Below are 16,814 nucleotides of genomic sequence, written 5' to 3' on the forward strand. Positions count from 1 at the left end.
ATATTAAATAGTAGTGGGCCAAGCACAGAACCCTGGGGTACACCACTCATAACTGGTGACCATTCCGAGTAGGAATCATTGACCACAACTCTCTGGATACGATCCTTCAGCCAGTTTTCAATCCAATTGCAAATGATTTCTGCCAAACCAATAGCCCTAATTTTACCCATCAGGCGTCTATGAGGAACAGTGTCAAATGCCTTTGCAAAGTCCAAGAACACAATATCCACAGCTGCTCCTCCATCCAGGCACCTGCTCACCTCTTCATAGAAGCAGATAAGGTTAGTTTGACAACTCCTATTCTTAGTAACCCCTCGCTGGCTGTCACTTATTATACTATTTGATGTCACATACTCCAGTATGTAGTCTTTTACTAACCCTTCCAATAATTTCCCCACAATGGAAGTTAAGCTTACAGTCCTGTAATTGCCTGGCGAAGTTCTAGAGCCCTTTTTATATATTGGCACCACATTTGCCCTGCGCCAGTCACTTGGCACCACACCATACATTACGGAATCCCTGAAGATTTTAGACAGCGGTACAGCAATAACAGAACTGAGTTCTTTAAGAACTCTGGGGTGTAGCCCATCTGGTCCAGGAGCTTTGTACACATTGATTTTTTTTAGCTTAGATTGGATAATGTCTACATTTAGCCAGTCTAGTATATTACAGGGTGCATGACCCGCACTGGCACCACCCAAGTCAGAAGTTCTTTCTTCTATTATATAAACGGAGCTAAAAAACCTATTAAGTATCTCCGCCTTCTCTTGGTCTCCAGTCACCAGTCCAGAATAAAGGGGTCCAACCTGTTCTGACCCAAAATTTCTTGGGATTTGTTTTGCTATCTTTAGCCACCTGTCTTTCATTTTGCATTTTAGCTGATTTGATTTCCTTTTTACAGATTTTGGTAAATTTTTTGTAAGTATTGAAAGCCTCAGGTAACCCATCACCCTCTGGTGACCCGGTCCAGGTTTCTGCTTTCCTGGGTTCGGGCTCTACAATGAACTTTGTGGATGCTGTCCTGGTCTCCCAGCATCACTTCCAGGTGGTTCGTCTCGAGAAAACATTGTTCATTGCCTCGGTCAACGGCCAGATTCTCTCCATGCCCATCTAGTTCAACTCGGAACCCCTACTCCTGCAAGTCAGTGCTCTACACAGAGAGAGACTTTCTTTGTTTGTGCAACCCCGATGCGCTTCCGCTCTCCTGCTGGGTCTCTCCTGTACTGGACTGGTCTTCTGGGGAGATTCTCCGTTGGGGTCTGGATTGTTCCACACACTGTGTATGGAGATTGCTCGTCTGCTACCTGTCAGGACTTCGACGTCTCCAAAGCCTCTGGAGGGGCTTCCCGCACCATACCTGGACTTCGTAGACATGTTCTCCAAAAAGCAGGCTGAGACACTTCCACCACATCGCCCCTACAATTGTCCCATCGACCTGCTGCCCGGCGCCACTCTCCTCCGCAGGGTCGGGTATTCCCGCTATTGGTACCGGAGACTGCCGCCATGTCAGAATACATCAAAGAGAATCTGCATACACAGATCGTCCTCTCCAGCTGGCACAGGTTTCTTTTTCGTCTCCAAAAAGGATGATTCTCTCCGCCCCTGTATTGACTATAACGGTCATCGTTAAGAATCGCTATCCTCTGCCACTAATCACGGAGCTGTTTGACCGTCAAGGGTGTGCAAGAGCTTTCTCCAAATTGGATCTTTGTGCGGCCTACAACCTCATCCACTACAGGAAGGGGGATGAGTGGAAGACAGCCTTCAACACCCGTGATGGACATTTTGAATATTTCGTTATGCCTTTTGGACTTTCTAGTGCGCCAGCCGTTTTTTAGGAGTTTAATGACATCTTCAGGGACTTGTTGTGTTGTGGTATACCTGGATGATAACCTTGTGTATTCTGCGCATCTCGAGTCCCACCAGTCCCATGTACTGCAAGTGCTCAACCGCCTCAGGGTTAACCATCTTTACGCCAAACTGGAGAAATGCCATCAGCAGAGCCTTCCATTCCTTGGCTTCATAATCTCCAATAAAGGCTTGCAGATTGATCCTGCCAAGTTGTCTGCAGTCCTTCAGTGGCCACGCCCAGTGGGACTGCGTGCCATTCAAAGATTCCTAGGCTTTGCAAACTATTATAGACAGCTTATCCCACATTTCTCATCTCTGGTAGCCCCGATGGTGGAGATTACGAAGAAAGGTGCCAATTCTCGGATGAGGCCTTCACGATATTAAAGGCTGCCTTTTCCTCTGCATCAGTTCTTACCCGACCTGATACCGAAAAGCCTTTCCTTGTGGAAGTTGATGCCTCCTCAGTGGGAGCTGGGGTGGTTCTTACCCAGAAATGGCCTAAGGGCCGAACTCTCACCTGCGGCTTCTTCTCCAAAACTTTCTCCTCTGCGAAACTACTCTATTAGAGATTGTGAGCTTCTGGCTATCAAGCTTGCCTCGGAAGAATGGCAGTATTTTCTGGAGGGAGCCCGATTTCCAGTTAGCATTTACACGGACCACAAGAATCTTCAATACCTTCAGACGGCTCAGCGACTGAACCCGCGTCAAGCCCGGTGATCTGTTTTTTTCCCGCTTTGACTTTCAGATCCATTTTCTTCCCACTGATGCCTTGTCCCGTGCATCCGATGTTATGGGGGAGGACTCTGCTCTGAGACATATCGTTCCTCCCGAGAGGCTTGTGCTGGCAGCGCCGGTAGACCTCCGGTAAATACCACCCGGCAAGACCTTTGTGCGACCTGGTCTTCAAAAGAGGATCTTGACCTGGGGAAACTCTTCCCGTGTGGCTGGGCACCCTGGGGTGCAGCGCTCTTTAGCCCGATTCTATTGGTGGTCAGACTTGGTCAAGGATGTTCGGGATTTTGTGGGTTCCTGTGCCTCTTGTGCCCGCAATAAGCCCTCACAACAAAAACCTGCTGGTCTTCTGTTACCGTTACCCGTGCCTACCTGCCCGTGGTCTCAAGTGGCTATGGACTTTATTACGGATCTGCCACCATTATCTGACAATACCGTCATCTGGGTGGTGACTGACCGCTTTTCCAAAATGTCCCATTTTATCCCTCTACCAGGTTTGCCTTCTGCTCCACATCTTGTCAGTCTCTTCTTCTAGCACATCTTCCGGTTTCAGATCGAGGTGCTCAGTTCGTCTCTAAGTTCTGGAGGTCTCTGTGTAACCAGCTGCAGGTGAAATTGGACTTTTCTTCTGCGTATCACCCTTAGTCTAACTTTGGGTTGTTACCTCCGTCATTTTGTGTCCGCTCGTCAGAACGACAGGGCTTCTCTTCTTCTATGGGTGGAATTCTCCTATAATTCCCTGAACTTCTGCCGGTTCTGTTCCCTTCTGTATTAATTATGGACTGCATCCACGGTCTGCTGATGTTCCTGCTGTGGAGGTCTTGGTACAAGATCTAAACGCTATTTGGGAACAAGTCCGTACTTCTTTGCTCCAAGCTTCTGTTCAGACCAAGCGTCAAGTGGACAAAAGACGCACACCCTCTCCTGCCTTTGCTCCCGGTGACAAGTTCTGGTTATCCTCCAGAAACGTCCGGCTAAAGATCCCTGGCTACAAATTGGGACCCCGATTCTCAGGTCCACTTGAGGTCCTCAGTCGCGTCAACCCGGTGGCCTACAAATTGCAAATGCCTCCTAGCATGCACATACCCAACTCCTTCCACTTTTTCCTCCTCAAGCCAGTAGTTTTGAACCACTTTGCCCGGCAAGTTCCTCCTCCTCAGGCGCCTCAGGCTGATTCCTCTGATGTCTTCGAGGTGAAGGAGATCCTCGACATGAAGACGGTGAGAGCTTGTAGACTGGAAGGAGTTTGGTCCTGAGGAGAGATCATGGGAGGCAGAGGATAACGTCCTGGGCAAGAGCCTGCTTCAGAGGTTTCTCAGGCCTAAGAAGAGGGGGAGGCCAAAGGGGGAAGGGGGGGTACTGTCTCGGATCGCGGGCGCACCCGTGGTCCTCCGTGTGCCCCCGCTCCGGTCCCCTCGGACTCACCTCTTCTGGTTCTGGTACCCCATCAGAGTGCCGTGCACACGTCCCCCCCGCCTAGGGTGCACGCGCTCGGGCTGTAGGAAATTTAAAGGGCCAGCGCACCACTGATTGGTGCACTGGCTGAACATTCACCTTAAAATCCGGCACCTCCTTTCCTGCCTTGCTGGATCTTTGTGTGCATATCTGAAAGATCATCTGCCAAGCCACCCAAAAATTATCTATAGGAGAGCAGCCACAATTAGGAACATCCTAGCCCCTAGTATACTGGGGCAACATAAAAATAAAAAGAACATCAGTAATGTCACGAAAAGCCATAAAACCAAATGCCTTTGTTATAGAATGATAAAAAACGGGATCGACATTTAAATCCCATAACACCAATGAGATATTCCAGATTAAAAGTAGAATGTCCTGCGACACAAAATATGTCATTTATTTAATCGAATGCGAAATTTGCCACCTATAATACAGTATATTGGACAAACCGTACGAAGCAGATTAAATAAACACTGGGAAAATACTCGTAAAAAATTCTGGCATATCTAAACACTGTTCATTATGCCACCCTAAGAAAAAATGTACTATTGCAATTCCACCAATTGATCATGTACCTATTACAGTATCAAATAAATTTCCCCCTCTATGCACACGGGAAGTCTATTGGTTGAACGAACTGGATACGCTGGTGCCAAAAGCCTGAATTAGATACAGGAAACCATTTTGTAAAAAGAAAAATAATAAGTCACTGCTTAAAGAAAATAAAAGAACACTTACCCGGTGGTGTCGACTCCGTGTGGATAACCGGCACCTCATAGCCAGAGGAGACCTACTTCCATTCATGGTAGCCACCCTGACCCTTCTTGGTACGTCTGGAGTCTGGTCATATGATGCCGGCATAGTTATCTCCATCCATATATCAAATATGTGCTTGGTCCCTTTGGGCACCCGTATCTGTTTTTTTCGACTATCCCAATAGCCCAATCTAACACATATACAAACCAAGACTTTTTTTTCTCCCCGTTATTGCTAAATACAATAAAAGCATCCAATCTGATACATTGCAGTACTCTTACTATCTCTAAACAAAATTTCATATACATTTCATGGTAATTAAACATTTACGGCAAAAAAGTCGATCCTTCATTCACAAAGATTCCTTTGATTCCTCCTGGCGTCGGCATCTGCAATGCTAGCATCCCACCAGAAGATGTTGCTAAAACTTTTTTGTGCATATATACACACCACATAAGTATTTTGATCCTCTTAGGCTTCCGTAGTTTTAGTTCTATCGCAACACCGCCATGATTGTAGCTTTTCTTTCCACATCGTAACACTAGATAAGTTTGAAGATTAAAAAAAATATAAAACTAGAGTTCATATTATATCAATTGTTTTATTCTAATTGTAAAATATTAATTATTTGCATAGTTCTTTGTCTATATCGACTTGATATTTGAACCGGTGACTTCCGGTTACGGTACCGTAACCCCTATAAATCTGATGTTTGTAACTGTACATGCATGAACCTGACAAATCGCTTAGTTTGAGCACGAAACGCGTTGTTTTTTATCCCTATAAATGATTTTATTATATCTTTTGTAAAAAATAAATTCTTATATAAGCGACAAACCGACCAGCCGGCGCCAATTTTTCAGCGTTCTTCATTAGAAAACACCGTCCATTAGTGTTAAAGTTTTTGCATTTGGAATCTGCCTATCCATTCTTGGGGAAGGAAAGATACGATACGAGGAGTTGGGCCCTTCATGCACTTGGGCCCTTCGTCCAGGTTAGTGTTTTTTCACAGTAATTGTCTAAAACAGGGTATTACACCATAGGAGCGCCCCTTGTCTATCTCTTTTCCCCACTATCTTTGCATCCCTTTCTTTACATTCATTTTGTTGTTTCCAGTCCGTAAGGATGTGAAATTTTGGAGAGCAATTAGGTCACATCCGGAGTGAGAAAGAGAAATCACATTCCCGGCTTTATTCTTGTTAATAAAAAAATGTTAAAAACCTAAAAGATAAAATCACCCCTTTTTTCTGGACCTTTTTCCCAAGTATTGTCAAATTTTCGTGAACAGGTCTTTCGTAAACAGATTTTTCAAGGCGATTGGCCCAACTGTCTGCCCATAATAACATATTCTGCAGCCATCAGCAGAAGAGATACAAGGAAAGTAAATCCAACCACAGAAATCTAAACTGGTAATGTCCAAAGTTAACATGGCTTCTCTCCTGTGCGACTTCTCTGACGTTTAACAAAATGGGATTTCTGACCAAAACAGTTGTACATGAAAATGGTTTATACCCCGGTGTTAACTTTCCGGTGTTTAACAAGCCTTGAATTATCATTGAAACATTTCCCACATTCATTGTATAAAAATGGCTTCTCCCCTGTGTCATGTGTGAGTTTTCTTGAGTGTCTCTCAAGAATTGTTTTCAGGCTAAAACATTTTCCACATTCATTACATAAAAATGGCTTCTCCCCTGTGTGAATTCTCTGATGTAAAACAAGATGGGTTTTCTTAAGAAAACATTTCCCACATTCTGGACATGAAAATGGCTTCCCCCTGTGTGAGTTCTCTGATGCATAATAAGATGTGATTTCTGAAGAAAATATTTCCCACATTCATTACATAAAAATGGCTTCTCCCCTGTGTCGTGTGTGAGTTTTCTCGTGTCTCTCAAGACTTGATTTCATGCTAAAACATTTTCCACATTTATCACATAAATACGGCTTCTCTCCTGTGTGAATTCTCCAATGTTTAACCAGATCTGAATTATCTCTGAAACATTTTCCACATTCATTACATAAAAATGGCTTCTCCCCTGTGTGAATTCTCCGATGTTTAACCAGATCTGAACTATCTCTGAAACATTTTCCGCATTCATTACATAAAAATGGCTTCTCCCCTGTGTGAATTCTCTCATGTAAAACAAGATGTGATTTCATATTAAAACATTTCCCACATTCTGGGCATGAAAATGGCTTCTCCCCCGTGTGAATTCTCTGATGTTGAACAAGATGTGATTTCATATTAAAACATTTCCCACATTCTGGACATGAAAATGGCTTCTCCCCCGTGTGAATTCTCTGATGTTGAACAAGATGTGATTTCTGAGTAAAACATTTCCCACATTCTGGACATGAAATTGGCTTCTTTGTGTGAATTCTCTGATGTTTAACAAGATGTGATTTCTGAGTAAAACATTTCCCACATTCTGGACATGAAAATGGCTTCTCCTTTGTGTGAATTCTCTGATGTTGAACAAAATGTGATTTCTGAGTAAAACATTTCCCACATTCGGGACATGACAATGCCTTCTTCCTTGTGTGACTTCTCTGATGTTGAATAATATTTGGTTTCTGAGTAAAACATTTCCCACATTCATTACATAAAAATAACTTCCCTCTTTGGTGGATTTTTACATATTGATCCAGACTTGATTTCTGGGTATAATTTTTCTTTTCTTCTTTGTGACTTTGAAGATGAATGAGATTTGATTCTTGACTAAGAGGCTTCTCACATTTCGGACCTAAAAACTGCCTCTTATCTCCATGTTTTCCCTCCTCTGTGGAAAGATGTGACTGAATATCTTCTACTTCACCACAAGGAGATGAGGGGGGACGTCCATGGGAACCTCTTGTACTTTCATCTCCTGGAAAATATAGTTAAGAAATTAATATTGGAAGTTTCCTTTCCCAGTTACAAGCAGAAGTAAAGCAGCCAGTCAGTAACATACAGTCATCTGTGTAAAGAAAAATCATGAATATTAATTGAAACTATAATCCACTGCCATATAATGATTGATTAAAAATTGAAATGATCAAATGTAATAAAAATAAAACCAAACCGGATTTGTCTACTTCCAAGACATAAGATGAGTCTCCTCTTATAGCGATACCCATTTCAGGCTGGAGCTAGAAAAACCACTAAAACGAGTGGTAGAAGCCCCGGGCAGCCGTATATATCCAGGATAACTGTACTACTATATAGCTACTAGAGACGGGCGTTTAGTGGATTTCTTGTCTGTTAGAACTGCGGAAGTGATTTGGGCTCCCCTCCTGCAGTCTGTGTCTGGTCCTCGCTGCTGGTCTTCTCCTCCCGGCTGCCGGCAGATCTTCCTACTTAAGTCGCCCCGCGGGGGCAGCAGGGAGAGTTGTAGTGCAGTTGCCTGAAGTTTCCTCTCCAGGCCCAGTTCCAAGTAACGCCATTGTGGACATTTAGTACTATTTGTATATGTTTCTGGCCCCCCACCATCTTGTTTACCCTTCATCCATCTCAGGATGCCAGTCTGCCAATTCCTATCTATGGATAAATAATAATAATAATGTGGGGAAGAGCAGACAATTTTGGGCATCAGCTGACAATGAGTGTGGGAGGTGCATTTAAGATCAGGTGTTAAAAGCAACTTTTTTTTCATGTCTGAAGTCAGGCTGCCTATATGAGCGTTCATAGAACTGAGAGACCGCCACGAGAGCCGCACTGAGAGACCGCCATGAGAGCTGAACTGAGAGACCGCCATGAGAGCCGAACTGAGAGACTGCCACCAGAGCCGCACTGATAGACTGCCATAAGAGCTGCACTGAGGGACCGCCATGAGAGCCGCACTGATAGACTGCCATAAGAGCTGCACTGAGGGACCGCCATGAGAGCCGCACTGATAGACTGCCATAAGAGCTGCACTGAGGGACCGCCACAAATACATCTGTAATAGTACAGAATGCGGCTATGGAGAGTGACAAGGAAGAACTTTTTTAGTTGTGGAGAAGGTTCCGCTAGGGAATCCTCCATCTCGGTCTCTGCTTGGGCAGAGGATACAATGGAGGCCTCGCCAGTGTTTTTGGAGGAAGAGGTGGAAGCGTATTGGTTGATCATCTGCGCCCCTTTTTGAGTAGGAAGGCCAGACCTCTACCACCTCTTTACGAGTGCCATTATGCGCCATTAGAGTCATTATGTCGTAGTGAGACACATTATACAGTAGAATGTGTTTTCAGGGTAATATCCAGTGGTTACTGAAGGATAGCACTGATCAATAAAGTTCTTAAAATGTAACCCCCTACTAATGTTTGCACAATTAAAGGACATCTATCACCAGATCAAGGATTGTTAACCAAACACACAGACATAATGGTGTGTGTCCCCTCTAGCAGGATCTACTGTTCCTTTAGCTTCTTATGTCCTTGTGTTCAAGAAAAAAAGGGCTTAAACATGTATGCAAATGAGCCTGAGGGGGCCCAGGCTCCATTAACTCCTATGGAGCTTCGAGCCCCTCAGGTTCATTTGCATTATTTAAAAGCCAGGCTATGAGCATACCTTCCTGAGGATCAGAACTCCAACTAGCTACTGCTATCCAGCTGAAGTTTTGCTGCTGTTAAGGCCGTTGCCTGTTCCAATAAAGAACTGTAAGTTAATCTTCACCAACTTGCCTCGAAGTGATCCCTTACTGTCACAGGTGCCCCCATCCTTCATCACCAGGGATCCCCACACATCGGGGTTTCCCCAGGGAAAAACCTATTCTGGCAGCCTTTCCCTTCATTTTCTTGCACACACCATTTGCCAGGCTGTGGACAAGGCCTCCGCACCTGATAGCAAGCACAGTGACCACTGCCATGCGCAAGGCCGCACTAGCCAGCCACTCAGGTATTCCGGGCCCAGCTTTCTCCAGCCATCCGAAAAAGGTCAGGCCCCAAAGGGGGATGTTGCAAGTGGCATCACAAACAGGATATCTACTTCTGTGCCTTATGCTGGCACTTTGAAATGTCTTTTATGTAACTATGTTCCCTAACCCTGCTGCTAAACGTGTTAAGGCCCTGCTGTGATTGAACAAAGAGCGTTATTCTGCTGCAGTGTTAACCTCCAGCAAGAACTGTATACGCTCTGCTGAGCTGTGCTGTGAAAGCATTTACCACCACAGAGACCATGCTACGCAGCAAGAAGTTGCAACCCCAAAAGTTTACTGGCAGGAAACCCAGGCTGCACTCTCACTGAGCCCTGCCCCCTGCATGTGTGATGTGAAGTACCTCGGAGGAGCCAAAGCCGCAGCGATTCAACGAGGGTGAGGGTTAATCAGCCATTTTGGATTCTTCCATGCACGCTGCCAAGAAGCCTGCCACCCACGTGGACACCAGCCAGAGTGCAGATTGAAGTGTCCTGCGTCCAGGGAGGAACGATCAACTCCTAACTGCCAACCATCCAGAGAAGAATCAATTGCGCACCGGAACTGTCCCATCATTGCAACTGAGTACACTGGGGAAGTTAAAGGGGGGAAGAGATTGTTTCCAAATCTGGATGTATATTGGCTAACATCCCAGGGAATAGTGACTGCCTTGAATGGACCTTGTCCACATTGCTAGCCTTGCCCATAGCAACGGACATTCCTTCCCCTACTAGCCCCTTAAACTTCAAGATCCTAGTAGAACCATGTCAGATCAGGAAGAGGAGACCATGCTGAAGCCACAGCCCTCATCAGGACATCAGAGTCTACCAAACACCCCAAAAAGCCTGCTTAGTTTGACTACTACCAGTGCTACCATGGTTATGCCCCTGACTATTCCTTACTACCACAGTGCCCCCTGGTTGCCCCACTATGAAGGGAAGCTACAAACCCTTTTTGAATTTTGGGCAAATATACTAGCCCCCTTCAACCTGTACCATCTCACAAAGAAACAGAAAGTAGGCATTCTAACTGGTCAGTTAAAGGGACCTTCTCTTCATTAGGTCAAGTCTTCGCCTTGGGCAGCACGTCAAAATGTGGCTTAAATCCTCAATAGGCTTTTTAAAAAGTGTTCGGTTTCTGAGATAAGGCAGAAATTCTTTGGGAAAAGACAAAAGCCCAAAGAATCACTTAGAAGGCTATGATCCGCCTTGATCCTAAAGAGGCTGAAAATTTTGATCGAACCCTGCGGGAACAATTTGTTAACGGGCTTCTGGATAAGCACCACAAATATCAACTAAAAATGTCTCTGCAACATTCCCAGGCTCATTTCCTAGAGTTTAAGGAGATGGCCATCGACATCTTAGGATAACGTCTGCCTGTTGAGCCCCAAGAGGAGTCTGAGCCGGTGGACTTAAAAGATGCTGCTCTAGCCTCTTCCGCAGCCCAGCTGGTGACACCACCTCTGGTGTCCAAAGAAGCTGCTTTTATGGCTGAGCAGGTCACCAACCTGGCAGATACGATGAGAAAAATGCTCAAGAGACTTGTGCAGCTGGAGGTGACTTCCCTGTTCAAGAGGAAGAAACCACCTGCTACTTCCTTACAGCCGACCGAGACTCCTGGGCCACCCAGCATCCAACTCCGGCAAAGTCCCTGAACACCTGGAGTCGAAAAGAGAACCGAGGCAATGGTGTGGCCTCTGTCGCCGATACGGACATGAGAACTAATGCTGTCGGTTAAACAACAAATCCTTGAAGATACAGGGAGATCTTATAGGGATGAACCTTTAAGTCCCTGAGATTCCAACTGGATGCCAAGGTTTGTCGGGACTCACCCCATGGTTCCTGTGAGCATCAATGGACACCGGCTTCAGAAATTCTGAAGAGAAGCATCCCTGCTAGAACCTCCAAAGGCTTATCTGAACATCATTGCTACTAAGAGGAAAACTGTAGTCATATGTGGTTACTGGGAGCCCACTCTAGTCATTGGAGATACCAAGCTATCAATAAAAGGAGCAGTAGTAACGCAAGTGCCTGAAGACAGTAACATCTCCCTGTTGTTGGATACCAATGTCCTCTGCCACTGGTATTCAGAAGTGCTGAAGGCTCTCCAGAATCCCCTACCACCCATGCCCAGTGACTCCAGGAAGGTGATTCATGAGACAATGCAAGTCCTGGCAGTATAACATAAGTTTGCCGACCCCTATTGATTTGTAGAGTCTGAATCAAGGATCCCGAACCTGTCTGACTTCAACCTGGAACTGAGACGTTGGTATGGTGCTGAGCCTGCATAGGTATTCAAGTATTCAAGGTCAAGATTACCAGGCCTTGGTAGAACCTTTACTAGCCAATGAATACCTTCCCATTTTGGTGACCAGAAACCACTTTATCCCAAGGACGGTGGATCTAAGTAGATACCAAGCCGTTGCCGCACTCTTCAGTGTTAACCCCGGAAACTTGGTGGAAACCTCCCTGTCCACCTCACAACAGTTGGAAGACAACCTAAGTGCTGTTTGCCAAACAACTGAGCAATCCTGGTGGCTTGAGCTCAATATTGTGGATGATGAACTTATTCATGCTGATCAGGTGCAAGGTCTACTGGAGGTCGTCATGCAATACCACCAGGCTTTCAGTAAACAACCATTGGACTTTGGGCAGACCACCTTGATAAAGCATACCATCCCCACTGGTTTTCACCCTCCTATTAAGGAGAGATACCGGCCAATCCCTCCTGCCTGTTATCAAGAGGTGAAGAAGCTCGTACAGCAGATGAAGACAGCCAATGTTATCCGGGAGAGTAACAGCCCATGGGCTGCCCCTCTGGTCCTTGTCAAGAAGAATGGAACCCTTTGCTTCTGCGTTGAATTTCAGAAAAATCAACAATATCACCCACAATTACGCCTATCTGCTGCCACAAATCGAGAAATCACTTGCGGCCCTAGGGTTTTTTTCCCCACACTGGACCTTACCAGTGTCTACTGGCAAGTGGCCATGGTGCCTGTAGATAGGGAGAAGACTGTTTTCACCACCCCAATGGGCCTCTTCAAATTCAACAACATGATTTGGACTTTGAAACTGTCTTACAAACAACATTATCATCTACTCCAAAACCTGTGAGGATCACCTCCAACATCTGGCTGAAGTGATCCAAATCCTGACCCAGCATGGGTTAAAGGTCAAACCATCTAAGTGCCATCTGCTACAGCCTAGTGTAAAGTACCTAGGACAAGTGATGAGTGCTGATGGAATCGAGACAGAACCTGATCACAGCTGTCCACATGTGGCCTACCCAGTCTACAATCCAGAATGTCTAGACCTTCTTGAAAATTTTGTCAGCTACAACCGGCAGTTTATCCAAAAGTTTACCCAGCTTGCAAGAACTCCTAAGGGGACTTCCTAAGGACGGCCAACGGTCCCCAGCACCCATTGACTAGACAGCAGAACGAGAAGCTGCTATCAGATGCGGAAGCAAAGTTTGATGGAGCGTCCAGTGTTGGTATATCCAGACTACAATCTGCTTTCGTACTTTAATACAATCTGCAAACAGGGTCTAGGGGCTGTGTTATCGCAGCTCCTAAACCGAACTGAAAGGGTCATTTTCTATGCCAGTCGTTCCCTTAGAGAGCTGGAACAGAACAACCAAAATTATAGCTCGTTCAGGTTGGAGTTCATGGCGTCTGGGAGGTGACTGGAAAGTTTAAAGATTATCTGGCTGTATCCTTCTTCACCGTCTTATCTGACAACCATCCCTTGGCACATTTGAATACTGCCCGGCTCAGGGCACTGGAGCAGCAGTGGGCCTCCAAGCTGGCCAATTTCAACTTCACTATCAACGCAGATGCCTTGTCCCGTCTCCCTGACCAGAGAGCTGGACCTTCCACCGATGCCTTTTATGTCCAATTTGTATGGCAAGATGCCCAGAGAGTGTATTCTTTGCCCTCTGAGGTGGCCCAAGCTCCACAACAAGAAGAGTCTGTACCACCAGCAGAAAAGGACCTCTGTTAGAGTCTAGAGGCCGACAGCTGAGCGATCAGAGAAGTAATGGACTATTTCTCCAGTGGGCGAGCTTCTAAGAGGATCCCCAGGAGGGATGCCAAGAAAGTGCTGAACATGTACCACGACTAGTCCGGACACTTGGGCACTCAGAAGACTGAGGCTACCGGAGACGGTTCTACTGGATGAACATGGAGCACGACATTAAGGCTTGTTTCGGGAGTGCCCATCCTGTGCAATCGCTTGAGGAGAGAGACATAACCAGGGGGACCTGTTATACCCCATTGTGAGCCGGCGTCCCCTGGAGATTGTGGCCCTAGATCATGTGAAGTTAGTGTTGGAGGTCCGGATAAGATCCTCATGGACCAAGGGTCACCATTTGAGTCCCAGTTGTCCTAGGAGTTGTGTGCCCTCTATGGCTGCAATAAGCTGAGAACCAGTCCGTATCACCCAAAAAGATGAACCAGAGGTGTGATTGGCAAGCTGCTGGTCACCTTGGCCAATGACGAGACTAGGCGCAGAGAAGACCTCCACCATCAGGACTCTATTCCATCCTTACCAGCCCAGCCAAAACTATATACCAGGCTGTGGGCATACCTTCCTGAGGACCAGGACCCCAACCAACCTAAATGTTGCTGCTGTTAAGGCCGTTGTCTGTTCCTGGTCTGTCCTCTATAATCAGGAAGGTCTCCTCTTACCTGGTGATGTGAGGGGCTGGTGGTCCTCCATCATGATGTCCTTGTACTGGTCCTTGTGTCCTTCTATATACTCCCACTCCTCCATGGAGAAATAGACAGTGACATCCTGACACCTTATAGGAACCTGACACACACAATGACACAGTCATCACCCAGACACCTCCCTTGTGTTATTGTACAATGTCCCAGCATTCCCGGCAGCGCTCACCTCTCTGCTCAGCAGCTCAGTGATCCTGGAGGTAATTTCTTGGATCTTCTGCTCATTTATCAGTGAATAAGGTAACGGCTCAATAGCGGAGCTCTGGATCCATCCTTCAGATACATGGGGGGTCACACACTCACCAGACGACTTCTTCACTACTTTGTAATCCTGTGTATGGGGAGACACTGATCACTACATAGATCCTAAGAATCCTTCACTTCTCCAGTCATTTCCCGCTGTTATTCCTAGAGATAAGAGCCATGTCCTGGGAGACTCTCACCTCTCCGGTTATCAAGGAGATCATCTCCAGGGTGAGGTCCAGGATTCTTGAAGCCTTCTGGTCTCTGTCCTTCTCTGCCCCTGGAGAGGCATTTACTATATTGATATCTTTGTAAAGTTCCCTCAGTCCTTCTATATACTCCCACTCCTCCATGGAGAAATAGACAGTGACGTCCTGACACCTTATAGGAACCTGACACACACAATGACACAGTCATCACCCAGACACCTCCCTTGTGTTATTGTACAATGTCCCAGCATTCCCGGCAGCGCTCACCTCTCCGCTCAGCAGCTCAGTGATCCTGGAGGTAAGTTCTAGGATCTTCTGCTCATGTATCAGTGAATGAGGTGGAGGCTCGGTGATGGGGCTCTGGGTCCATCCTCCTGACACACGGGGGGTCACACACTCACCAGACGACTTCTTCACTACTGTGTAATCCTGTGTATGGGGAGATACTGATCACTACATAGATCCTAAGAATCCTTCACCTCTCCAGTCATTTCCCGCTGTTATTCCTAGAGATAAGAGCCGTGTCCTGGGAGACTCTCACCTCTCCGGTTATCAAGGAGATCATCTCCAGGGTGAGGTCCAGGATCCTGGCCGCCATCTGCTCTCTGTCCTTCTCCCGGATCCCTGGTGGATCATTGATGGAAAGGATCATCTTTAGGAGAAACCTCTGGGAGTCCTGGATCTATAGAACCTGAGGAAACAGGAGAAGAACTAAGAGCAAACTCTATATGAAGCAATTGTGTCCATGACTAGAGATGAGCGAGGATACTTGTCCGAGCTTGATGCTCGTTCGAGTATTAGCGTACTCGAAACTGCTCGTTGCTCGGATGAGTATTTCGCCTACTCGAGAACAAGCTTTCACTTAAGGATCATTTAAGTGAAGAACACATTGCAGAACACGGTCTTTCTCCTGTTTGAAGTTCCACGAATATTCCATTGAATAAAAAAAAACGAAGAAACAGGACTGACTTCCTTATTTCTCAATAAAATGACATATTTTATTGGTCCCCTTGAAAAATGCTCGAGTCTCCCATTGACTTCAATTACTTTATTCGAAACGGGCACTCGAGCATTGGAAACAGTAATGAGTAATGAGCACTCGAGCATTTTAGTGCTCGCTCATCTCTATCCATGACATGTGTGATGTGACAGATGGGGATTCTCCAGACACTGGAGGGGAGGTCACTGGACTGAGGGAGGAGTGATGGCGCTGGACTGTGCCGCTCCTCACTAATAGCACATACTGGACCGCACATGGAGGGACCTGGAGCATGCTGGGAGTTTTAGTCCGTCCATATAGTGTGTGTGCTCCTGGAGCATGCTGGGAGTTGTAATCCCTCCATATAGTGTGTGTGTGTGTGCTCCTGGAGCATGCTGGGAGTTGTAGTCCCTCCATATAGTGTGTGTGCTCCTGAAACATTCTGGGAGTTGTAGTCCCTCCGTATAGTGTGTGTGCTCCTGGAGAATGCTGGGAGGTGTAGTCCCTCCATATAGTGTGTGTGCTCCTGGAGCATGCTGGGAGTTGTAGTTCCTCCATATAGTGTGTGTGCTCCTGGAGCATGCTGGGAGTTGTAGTTCCTCCATATAGTGTGTGTGTGCTCCTGGAGCATGCTGGGAGTTGTAGTACCTCCATATAGTGTGTGCGCTCCTGGAGCATGCTGGGAGTTGTAGTACCTCCATATAGTGTGTGCGCTCCTGGAGCATGCTGGGAGTTGTAGTCCCTCCATATAGTGTGTGAGCTCCTGGAGCATGCTGGGAGTTGTAGTCCCTCCTCTGGTCACTTACCTCTTCTCTCCTCAGTTCAGGACACTCTCTACCTCACACACGTCTCCTGCTCACTAGCCACTAGTCATGTGACCCGGGGAGTGTGATGTCACTTTGGGGGCGGGCCTCTCGGGATTACAGGAAGCAGCAGTGTGTATGTATATAGATATGTGATGATGAAAAATCATGGATCATTGATGGAAAGGATCA

At 46.3% G+C, this 16,814-nt stretch overlaps 1 protein-coding gene across 1 annotated transcript in view; it reads right to left on the reverse strand.

Annotated features, from left to right (window-relative positions):
* The window catches only part of LOC140119808 (uncharacterized), a 59,498-nt gene extending 43,903 nt beyond the window's left edge, over window positions 1-15,595 (reverse strand). Inside the window, exons 1-2 of the mRNA XM_072139209.1 lie at window positions 14,832-15,595; window positions 14,558-14,719 (exon numbers count right to left, since the gene is read on the reverse strand). Of these exons, the coding sequence (XP_071995310.1) occupies window positions 14,558-14,719; window positions 14,832-14,984 (315 nt within the window). The 5' untranslated portion in view covers window positions 14,985-15,595. The remainder of the gene's footprint in view (window positions 1-14,557; window positions 14,720-14,831) is intronic.
* Between the last annotated feature and the right edge of the window lie 1,219 nt (window positions 15,596-16,814).

This window comes from Engystomops pustulosus, chromosome 2 (genome assembly GCF_040894005.1).
Source record: "Engystomops pustulosus chromosome 2, aEngPut4.maternal, whole genome shotgun sequence".
Taxonomy (NCBI): domain Eukaryota; kingdom Metazoa; phylum Chordata; class Amphibia; order Anura; family Leptodactylidae; genus Engystomops; species Engystomops pustulosus.